This window comes from Manis javanica, chromosome 2, assembly GCF_040802235.1.
Source record: "Manis javanica isolate MJ-LG chromosome 2, MJ_LKY, whole genome shotgun sequence".
NCBI lineage: Eukaryota > Metazoa > Chordata > Mammalia > Pholidota > Manidae > Manis > Manis javanica.
Genome location: NC_133157.1, coordinates 13446874 through 13458925, shown reverse-complemented (window position 1 = coordinate 13458925; position 12052 = coordinate 13446874). Strand labels below are relative to the sequence as shown.

At 37.5% G+C, this 12052-nt stretch overlaps 1 protein-coding gene across 1 annotated transcript in view; it reads right to left on the bottom strand.

Moving 5' to 3' along the window:
- LOC108391144 (complement C5-like) overlaps positions 1 to 12052 on the bottom strand; it is an 84258-nt gene that overhangs the window by 35698 nt on the left and 36508 nt on the right. Inside the window, exons 21-22 of the mRNA XM_073225454.1 lie at positions 10948 to 11172; positions 9741 to 9801 (exon numbers count right to left, since the gene is read on the bottom strand). Coding sequence (XP_073081555.1) covers positions 9741 to 9801; positions 10948 to 11172 — 286 coding nt within the window. The remainder of the gene's footprint in view (positions 1 to 9740; positions 9802 to 10947; positions 11173 to 12052) is intronic.

Sequence of the window (12052 nt, the reverse complement as noted above, 5' to 3'; positions counted from 1 at the left end):
AGAAGTTTTTCTGCAGAGCCCCTCATAGTCACCACAAAGAGACTACACCTCCCATTGTCCTGCTAAGAAAGCTCTTTGAGGGCAGGAACCATTTCCTATTGATTGCTCTAAGTCCAGCGTTTAGCAGTCCCTGACACAAGGCAGATGTTAAAATAATAATAATAATAATAATAATAATAATAATAATAATAATAATGACATTTTGCAATCTAATGGCTTTGCAGAAGAGACAGGAATGTTTCTCCTTCTTCCTTCATTAACCTTTGATAAATTCTGAAGATATAATAATAAAATAAAACTCAGTGAAGACATTTAAGTGGTTTGCTCTGTGGTTGAAAGAGTGAGTTTAGAAAGAGCTTACTCTGGACATGACATCTTTCTATGCCTTGGTTTGCTCATTGGTTCTTCAATAGAGGTAATAGTTTCCCCAAAGGCTTTTTGTGATGGTAAAAATAATACAGATGAAGAGCATGGCAAACATTGCTGCTTGATATATGAAATGTAATGACAGTAGGGTGTTCGAAATTACCGAAGTTTGATCCTCCACTTTTTTTTCCCATTGATACTTGCCCTTGACTATTTCAATTCTTATTAGCAACTCTGCTACCAGCTGGAAAAGGTACAAAAGAGAAAGCTAAAACTATGAGAAGTCAATTTACTCCTTGTTAGGGATCATGATAAAAACCCATCTAAATTTCACATATAAAGATAGATGCCAAATAAATTAATACTCTTTAAAGCTAAATCGATAAAATATATACAGCAATATCTTTGTGAAGTAAGGGTGGGGAAAGATTTCTTCAAGATTACCTCCAGAATATCTAACCATAAAATGAAATTATAATGAATTTGACCCTATCAGAATAAAGGATTCCTGTTCAAAACCCACTAGAGCTTGTTATTCTCAAACAAGTACACCAGAGACAAAATTAAAAAGACATAGAAAAGAAAACTCAAGTGCAAAATAGGAAGAAGTGCAAAAGATAGGAATAGGCAATTCACAGATGGGAAGCCCAAATGGCCAACAAGCATATGAAGAAATGTTCAAAAATTACTAGAAATCAGAAGAACCCAAATTGAAACAATAATGAGATATCATTTTTTACTCTTCAAAGGTGACATATTTTAGAGAGGCAACTAATACCATGTGTTGGTGAAGATGTGAAGAGATAAGAACCCTCAAGCAGTGCTGGTGGAAGTGCAAATAGTACAGTCATTCTGAGCAATAAGTCAGAAGTAAATGATATTCAGTATATGTATGCCCTTTGACCCAGCAGTCCCACTCACGGATATATCATCCAGATAAATGCTCACACAAATTTGTACGGGGAGATGTAAAAGGATGTTCACTGCAGCATTGTTTATGAAAGTGGGGAATCTGTCACTAGGAGATGGATAAGTAAAATTATGGTGGAAGAGACTCTGAAATATTATGTAAGAAGCAGTGAATTAAATGTACATATAGATGTGCAAACAGAGATATTTCTTTAAAACAGAGTGTTGAGTTTAAAATTTTAAGGAATAGAATAGGATCTATAGCAAAATACCTTTTCTATAGGTTAAAAGACACACACACAAAAAACACCTTTACCTTCCTATTCAAAGACACAAATCAAGCACATTTGAGTTAGTACATTTGGAGGAAAGGAAATGGGAGAGGGGGTCAGGAAAGAAGGGAGAAAATAAAACCTGAGAGGCAGCTGCCCAGACCTAGGTGTAGTGTGTCAGCAGTGAGGAAGGAGCTGAACTCCCTGCATCTGGGATATGAAAAGAGCTGGGGAAAAGGGCTTGTCAGGGAAAGAAAGCAGAAACTAAAAACTAGGGCTAGTCATATTGAGTCACTGTGTTTAGTCTCTTTTTAAGCTGATGTCACACAATTTTTATTACTATTGCTCACGATTTGTTCTGATACCTCATTCTCCCTTACTGACTTTTTTTTCAGATTTCCCATAACACTACTGTCCATTTACTTTTCCAAATACATCTTAGCCTTAAAAAAAGGGGAATTTTATAAAGTATCATACTGATAGATCAATTCCAATATATAAATATTAGATGTATTTAGTATAGTCTCTGAAATACACTGGATAGAATTGATTGTCATCTTCACCCTATTTAGCTCTTTCAAAGGTAAAAATACTGCCTAAATCTAAGGTCTAAAATGATGAGAAAAAAGTCATATAATAAGATTGGAAAGAGGCATAGATTTTTTTTCATGGAAGATTTATTCCCAGATAAAAGATCATTCCTATCTTATGATCTTGATATTCACACCTAGGATGTATCAGACCATTTCGGAAAGCTGTTTGCAATAATTTCAGTATAGAAGGCATAAGGGCGAGAAGGAAGAAAGCCATAGGACACAGTGTCCCTGAGGCTTGATGTAACTGCATGAGGCCAAAAACCTCAGAACTTGTAATACCTCTACCCATAGATCCTTCACAAAGGGCAGGCTGCAAGGAGGGCTATGTGAAGATAAAATTAAAGAAAAAAGTTAGCATCTGGATATATGTACATAGGATGGATCTTTCTTTTTACTTTATTGAAGACATTATTCAGCTTAGGATACTCAGCTGATTTAAAATGTAAAGGTCTTAATTCTTTGCTTTCCCAGAGGAAATGGTACTCTGAGTAGAGCGGTCTTGATTTGTAAATAAACTTTTTTTCCCATTGCTATATCACTGAAAGAAAAGAAAGATAATTCAGGGCAACAATAAGGTAAATTTTAATCATTTAATGAGAACTATGACAATTGGTCTTTTTTTGTGTGTATTGAAAAGAATTGTTACCTGAGTATGTTCTAAATTTCACAAATACATATGTATTTAGGCCTTGATTAAATGCTCAAATGTCTGCAAAATTCTAACTTTGAGAAGATTCAGAATATCTCAATTAAGGAAAAGCAGGGAAGCAGGAATGAAGAAAGGGTTTGTTAAGTGATTAATCAGCATTATTGTGTTTTCAAATAATGTATGTTAAGTACGTATATAAATGACTTCTTAGGTGTTCTTTGGACTGATGCATTTATAAGAATCTTATCAATTATATTTGCAATGGATAGAAAATGACTGGATGGGTGGATTCTCAAGATGGCGGCAGGAGTAGGGTGGTGGAAATCTCTTCCCAAAACCACATATATTTTGAAAATACAGCAAATACAACTATTCCTAAAAGAGTGACCAGCAGATACAGTATATGAGCCAGGCTACATCTGCGAGAACCCAACATCTCACAGAAAAGGGTAAGATACAAAGCCATGACCCAGCGGGACCCAAGCACTCCCTGCACCACAGCTCACTGGTGGGAGGAAAAGAATAAGAGTCGGGAGGGAGTGGAAGCACGGGACTGCTAAATAACCAGCCCTAGTAATCTGCCCTGGGAGCACAGACACACATTACATGGTGACCTGGATATTAGAGAAGCAGAAAAGCAAAATCCAAGATTAGGATTGCGAACAGGTTCTCACAGCTGGCTGCCCTGGGACAAAAAAAAAGTAGGTGCTTTAAAAGTCTTAAAGGGACAAGGGTTTAATAGGTGGACAAAATACTCCTGGCACACTCAGCCCAGCAGGCTGGGAACTTTAAGGAACTTCAGGCACGCTAATCCCCTCCCTGGATGGCAGAGCAGCTCCAAACTGCCTCATGGCACAAGCAGCCTGCCATTCCTGCCCCCCGCTGGCACTGCAAGCAAACCGGCTGACTCGCCATTGCTACGGAACAGCCGGGGGCTGGCTGCAGAGTCCAGGAGACACAAAGGGGCTTTGTTCTTGTGATAGAACATGTGCCTCTTGCCTGTGACCCCTACCAGTGCCCTAGGCCATCCTGAGGACCGCCCCACCCACAGCAGCTCAGGGGATTAATCCAAAGGCTGCTCCCTGTGTGTGGTTGACTGGCACAGACAACAGAGACAGGAGCAGAGTCCAGAAGCACGAAGGGCTTTGCTCTTGCAGCAGAACATGCGCAGCTGGCCTGTGACCACCACGATTGCCCTAGGCCATCTTGAAGGCCACCATGCCCACAGCACCTTAGGGGATGAACCCAGAGGCTGCTCCCTGTGTGCGATTAACCAGCACAGACAGCAGAGACAAGGCAAGGCGACCAGCAAACAGGAAGGAATTTTGTTCTCCCAGCTAACACACGGGCCACCTGCCGGCGACCACTCCCATCGCCATGAAAAGGCAGAAGAACCCTGTTCAGTCCAAAATCCCTCAAACACCAGAGAGAGGACTTGGTTAGACTGAAATCACCAATCTTCCTGAAAAAGAACTCAAAATAAAAGTCATAAGTATGCTTATGGAGCTACAGAGAAATATTCAAGAGCTAAGGGATGAATTCAGGAGGGAGATAACAGAAATGAAACAAACAATAGAAGGATTAAGAGCAGACTGGATGAGGTAGAAGAGACTGTTACTGGAATAGAAATTAGAGAACAGGAATACAGAGAAGTTGAGGCAGAGAGAGATAAAAGAATTTCTAGAGATGAAAGAATATTAAGAGAACTGTGTGACCAATCCAAAAGGAACAATATCCACATTATAGGGGTACCAGAAGAAGAAGAAAGAGAAAAAAGGAATAGAAAGTGTCTTGGAAAAAATAATTGCTGAAAACTTCCCCTATCTGGGGAAGGATATAGTCTCTCAGAACATGGAAGTCCACAGATCTCCCAACACAAGGAACCCAAGGAGGACAACACCAAGACATATAATAATTAAAATAACAAAGATCAAAAACAAGGACAGAACATTAAAAGCAGCAAGAGAGAGAAAAAAGATCACCTACGAAGGAAAACCCATCAGGCTATCATCAGATGTCTCAGCAGAAACCTTACAGGCCAGAAGGGAATATGGCATGATATATTCAAGGCAATGAAACAGAAGGGCCTTGAACTAAGAATGCTGTATCCAGCAAGATTATCATTTAAATTTGAAGGAGGGTTTAAACAATTCCAGGATAAGCAAAAGTTGAGGGAATTTACCTCCCACAAACCATCTCTACAGTGTATTTTTGGAGGGACTGCTCTAGATGGAAGTATGCCTAAGGCTAAACAGATGTCACCAGAGAAAATAAAACCACAGAAAAAAAAGTATACCAACCAAATACTAACTAAATGCAAAATAAAATCAGCTATCCACAAAATCAGTCAAGGGAAACACAAAGAGTACAGAATAAAACACCTAACATATAAAGAGTGGAGGAGGAAGAAAAAGAAGGGAGAGAAATAAAGAATCATCAGACTGTGTTTATAATAGTGTAATAAGTGAGTTAAGTTAGATGGTTAGATAGTAAAGAAGCTGCCCTTGAACCTTTGGTAACCATGAATCCAAAGCCTGCAATGGCAATAAGTACATATTTATCGATAATCACCCTAAATGTAAATGGACTGAATGCACCAATCAAAAGACACAGAGTAATACAAAGGATAAAAAAGCAAGACCCATCTATATGCTACTTACAAGAGACTCACCTCAAACCCAAAGACATACACAGACTAAAAGTGAAGGGATGGAAAAAGATATTTCATGCAAACAATAGGAAGAAAAAGGCAGGTGTTGCAGTACTTGTATCAGACAAAATAGACTTCAAAACAAAGAAAGTAACAAGAGACAAAGAAGGACATTATGTAATGATAAAGGCGTCAGTCTAAGAAGAGGATATAACCGTTATAAATATCTATGCACCCTACACAGGAGCACCTACATATGTAAAACAAACACTAACAAAATTAGAGGAGGAAATAGAATGCAATGCATTCATTTTAGGAGACTTCAACACACCACTCACTGCAAAGGACAGATCCACCAGACAGAAAATAAGTAAGGACACAGAGGTACTGAACAACACATTAGAACAGATGGACTTAACAGACATCTACAGAACTCTACACCCAAAAGCAGCAGGATACACATTCTTCTCAAGTGCACATGGAACATTTTCCAGAATAGATCACATACTAGGCCACAAATAGAGCCTCAGTAAATTTAAAAAGATTGAAATTCTACCAACCAACTTCTCAGATCACAAAGGTATAAAACTAGAAATAAATTGTACAAAGAAAACAAAAAGACTTTTGTTTTGGAGGCTTAACAACATGCTCCTAAATAATCAATGGATCAGTGACCAAATTAAAACAGAGATCAATCAATACATGGAGACAAATGACAACAACAGCACAAAGCCCTAACTTCTGTGGGACTCAGTGAAGACAGTTTTAAGAGGAAAATATATAGCAATCCAGGCCTATTTAAAGAAGGAAGAACAATCATAAATCAATAGTCTAAAGTCACAATTATGGAAACTGGAGAACAAATGAGGCCCAAAGTCAGCAGAAGGAGGAACGTAATAAAGATCAGAGAAGAAATAAATAAAATTGAGAAGAATAAAACAATAGAAAAAAATCAATGAAACCAAGAGCTGGTTCTTTGAGAAAATAAACAAAATAGATAAACTCCTAACAAGACTTACTAAGAAAAAAAGAGAATCTACACACATAAACCTTATTAGAAATGAGAAAGGAAAAATCAAGACAGACACCACAGAAACACAAAGAATTATTGGAGAATACTATGAAAATATATATGCTAACAAACCGGATAAACTAGAAGAAATGGACAGCTTTCCAGACAAATACAACCTTCTAAGACTGACCCAGGAAGAAACAGAAAATCTAAACAGACCAATAATCAGCAATGAAATTGAACTGGTAATCAAAAAACTACCCAAGAACAAAACCCCCGGACCAGATGGATTCACTGCTGAATTTTATCAGATATATAGAGAAGACATAATACCCAGTCCCCTTAAAGTTTTCCAAAAAGTAGAAGAGGAGAAAATACTTCCAAACTCATTCTATGAAGCCAGCAGCACCCTAATATCAAAACCAAGCAAAGACACCACAAAAAAAGAAAATTACAGACCAATATCCCTGATGAACATAGATGCAAAAATACTCAACAAAATATTAGCAAACCAAATTTAAAAATACATCAAGAGGATCACACACCATGATCAAGTGGGATTCTCACAGGGATGCAAGAATGGTACAACATTCAAAAATCCATCAACATCATCCACCACAAAAACAAAAAGAAGAACAAAAACCACATGATCATTTCCATAGATGCTGAAAAAGCATTTGACAAAATTCAACATACATTCATGATAAAAACTCTCAACAACATGGGGATAGAGGGCAAGTAGCTCAACATAATAAAGGCCATATATGACAAACCTACAGCCAACATTATACTTAACAGCGAGAGGTTGAAAGCTTTTCCCCTAAGATTGGGAACAAGACAAGGATGCCCACTCTCCCTGCTTTTATCAACATAGTACTGGAGGTCCTAGCCATGGCAATCAGACAACACAAAGAAATAAAAATCATCCAGATTGGCAAGGAAGAAGTCAAATTGTCACTGTTTGCAGATGACATGATACTGTACATAAAAAACCCTAAAGAATCCACTCCAAAACTACTAGAACTAATATCTGAATTCAGCAAAGTTGCGGGATACAAAATTAATACACAGAAATCTGTTGCATTCCTATACACTAATGATGAGCTAACAGAAAGAGAAATCAGGAAAACAATTCCATTCACAATTGCATCAGAAAGAATAAAATACCTAGGTATAAACCTAGCCAAGGAAGTGAAAGACCTATATGCTGAAAACTACAGGACACTCTTAAGAGAAATTAAAGAGGACACTAGTAGATGGAAATTCATCCCATGCTCTTGAGTAGGAAGAATTAATATTGTCAAAACGGCCATCCTGCCTAAAGTAATCTATAGATTCAATGCAATCCCTATCAAAATACCAACAGAATTCTTCAATGAACTGGAAGAAATAGTTCTAAAATTCATAGGGAACCACAAAAGACGCTGAATAGCCAAAGCAATCCTGAGAAGGAAGAATAAAGCAGGGGGCATCTCGCTTCCCAACTTCAAGCTCTACTACAAAGCCACAGTAATCAAGACAATTTGGTACTGGCACAAGAACAGACCCATAGACCAGTGGAACACAATAGAGAGCCCAGATATGAACCCAAGCATATACAGTCAATTAATATACAATAAAGGAGCCATGGATATACAAAGGGAAAATGACAGCCTCTTCAACAGTTGGTGTTGGGTAAACTGGACAGCTACATGTAAGAGAATGAAACTGGATTACTGTCTAACTCCATATACAAAAGTATATTCAAAATGGATCAAAGACCTGAATGTAGGTCATGAAACCATAAAACTCTTAGACAAAAACATAGGCGAACTCTCTTGAATATAAACATGACAACTTCTTCATGAATGTATCTCCCCGGGCAAGGGAAACAAAAGCAAAAATGAACAAGTGGGACTATATCAAACTAAAAAGCTTCTGGACAGTAAAGGACACCATCAATAGAACAAAATATACTCAAAAATGATGTATCTGATGAGGGGTTGACATCCAAAATATACAAAAGCCCACGCACCTCAACAAACAAAAAGCAAATAATCCAATTAAAAAATGGGCAGAGGAGCTGAACAGACACTTCTCCAAAGAAGAAATTCAGATGGCCAACAGATACATGAAAAGATGCTCCACATCGCTAGTCATCAGAGAAATGCAAATTAAAACCACAATGAGATTTCACCTCACACTAGTTAGGGTGGCCATCATCCAAAAGACAAACAACAACAAATGTTGAGGAGGCTGTGGAGAAATTGGGACCCTCCTACACTGCTGGTAGGAATGTAAATTAGTTCAACCATTGTGGAAAGCAGTATGGAGGTTCCTCAAAAAACTAAATATAGAAATACCATTTGACCCAGGAATTCCACTCCTAGGAATTTACCCTAAGAATGCAGGAGCCCAGTTTGAAAAAGACATACGCACTTCTATGTTTATCGCAGCACTATTTACAATAGCCAAGAAATGGAAGCAACCCAAGTGTCCACCAGTAGATGAATGGATAAAGAAGATGTGGTACATATACACAATAGGATATTATTCAGCCACAAGAAGAAAACAAATCCTACCATTTGCAACAACATGGATGGAGCTAGAGGGTATTATGCTCAGTGAAATAAGCCAGACGGAGAAAGACAAGTACCAAATGACTTCACTCATCTGTGGAGCATAAGAACAAAGCAAAAACTGAAGGAACAAAACAGCAGCAGACTCACAGAACTTTACAATGGACTAACAGTTGCCAAAGGGAAAGGGACTGGGGTGAATGGGTGGGAAGGGAGGGATAAGAGGAAAAAGGGGCATTACGATTAGTACACAGAATGTAGGGAGGGCAGCACGGGGAAGGCAGTATAACACAGAGAAGACAAGTAGTGATTCTATAGCATCTTACTACACTGAAGGACAGTGACTATAATGGGGTATGTGATGGGGACTTGATAATGGGGGGAATCTAGTAACCACAATGTTGCTAATGTAATTGTATATTAATGATACTGAAAAAAGAAAAAAAGAAAAAAAAGAAAATGACTGCATAGAAAATAGAAGGGAAGTCATGTGGTTATTACTATTTCAATGCTTTGCATTTAAAACTAATGGAATTATTTTTCTTTGTTCCAAATTCACCCAGATTATAGTATAGTACAACACATGCTATCAAGGATTGTAATGAACTAAGAAGTGGGTATTTCTGATAATAGACAACTAATATTTTAAAAAATAGTGTTTCAGGTCACATATACAATCTGATTTCTAAAGCAAAAGCCAACATAAAAAACAAAATTGTTTTGCCTACCATAAATACCCTTTGGGTCCAGAGTAATACCAGCATAACTTTCCTTTCTGATACCTTCTGGCTAAAATAAAGACAGAAAACATTCAGGTTAGAACATAATCAAATCTATGTGACCTGAATTCTTGGATTAATTTGCCCATTTTCCAATTTTTAAGAAATCCCCCTTTTTTTTGAGAAGGTGAAATATGTTTATTTATATATACATGTAAGAATAAGATTTTCTGGTTATTTGCATGATAATTAGAGCAAACAATCTAATTTAAATTATTACATAAATGAGGTAATTGATTTAAGTATGTATCAGCTCATATAACCTCATGTAACACTCTATGAAAAAGGTGCTCTTATTACTCCCAGTTGCCAGATGAGAGAGATCAAGAAAATTAACCTTTGTCACACTACTAGAAGTGGTGGAACCCAGATTCAAACCCAGGCAACCTGGCTCTAGAGTCTGCATGGAACCACCATGCAAAGATGCATAGAGCATGCTTTGCACAAAATAAGTCAGTACATGTTTACTGAAGTGAATTTTGTGGCTGAAAACAGAACTAAGAGAGTTGAAGATGTAGAACGACCCCTGTTCTGCCATTCACTAGCAAGACTCTTATCTTCTTAATAAGATAGCCTGAAAACACTCAACAGACTATATGGGTAAACAGTACTTAATAAATTATAGTTTTCTTCCTTCTTTAGCCTGTTTACTCATTTATAAAATGGAAAATTTTTCTAGACTGTTAATTCTAAACTATAAATGCATGAGCTATGTCTTATTAATTACTTTATTTCCAGTACCTTCACAGCACCATGTCTGGCATGTAGATTTCAAGGCACACTTTGTGAGTGTGTTGAGGGGAAAATACCTTGAAGGCTATATGCCAAATTGTTAAAATTGGATATTTCTGGGCATGGGAGTTATTGGTGATTTTTTTCTTTCTTCTCTGTGGCTCTTCAGTATTCCGTATTTTCTACAGTAAACTACTATCATCATTTTATTTAAAAATTTAAAACATAATTTCAGACTTAAGGAAAGTTACAAAAAAATCTGATAACTTTCACCCAGATTCCCCCAAACGTGAACACTTTATTACATTTATGTTTTCATTTTTTCTGCCTCTCTTTCTGAATCACTTGAGCGTAAATTATTGACAACTTTTTTTCAGAACAAAAAAATTGTTAAAGAGAATCAGAAAAAGCATGTTTTTCTTACCACCACTCGTAATGTTTTTACTAAAATTTCTTTTCCAACTGAAGTCTCCAGTGAAAAATTGATGTTGTGGAGGCCAATTTCCAGAGGGAGCACAGTGAAGGTCACCCAGTGACTGGAGGAACCCTCTATTTTCTGGGGCAGACATTTGGAGGACTTTCTCCCCCGATGTTCAGTGGTTGAGCTTCCGGTACAGATCCCCTCCACAGGAGACATTTTAACACAGAACTGAAATATCACCAGTAAACAATATATCAAAACACTTTGTGAAAAGGAAACCATGTCCTGACTGTGTTTAATTGGATACAAACTCTCCCCTGGTACTTTTACAGTGTTAAATAATCCCTTAATTCTAAGGCAAAGTAGAAAGCTCATTTCAGTTCATCTAAAACACACACAGGTTGCTGTAGAGCCTAGCGTGAAATGTCTTACTTTCCTTAGACTGTTACCTAACTATTACCTATGAAGCTACTGAAGATCTTTGTTCGTGTTCTCATGATATTATTTGTTGCACCACCTCCTTACATGTTTGCATTTTAGACAGCGGGAGTCCCAGGCTCAGGTACTCTGTGTCTTATTCATCTTGATATCTTTTAGCATTTAACAAATGATGGTTTTATGAAAAGTTAAAAACTCCATCTCTTGGCACTCAAGGCCCTGACCAATTTGTCCCCAACTTACTTTTCCAATCTCATCTCATATTAACTTCCCATTTATACACCATGTTACAGCCAAACTCTGGCTCCAGAAAGACCTAAGTCCAAATCTTGACTCTGCCTCTTACTGTGTGTCAAGAGCAGGTTGCGTTATCTCTTTAACCCTCCATTTCCTCACCTTTGTAACCCTCCATTTCCTCACTGAGTTCTGGCTCAAGTGAAAAAAATTGAATGTTTTCCATTTTCCCTCCAAAATCTAGTGAACTAACAGAATTGAGAACTATACCCCAAAGGATAAACACTTAAGATCCAGAATAAATCAAGCAGGTACACAAGAAAGAGTGCCAACATTCAACAACTAATTTGAGGAATTTCTCAAAAATGGAAAGGTCCTTCTTCTTCTTAACTATCTTCTTGAGAAACACAACAACCTGGGTGGTTGGGGCAGGAGC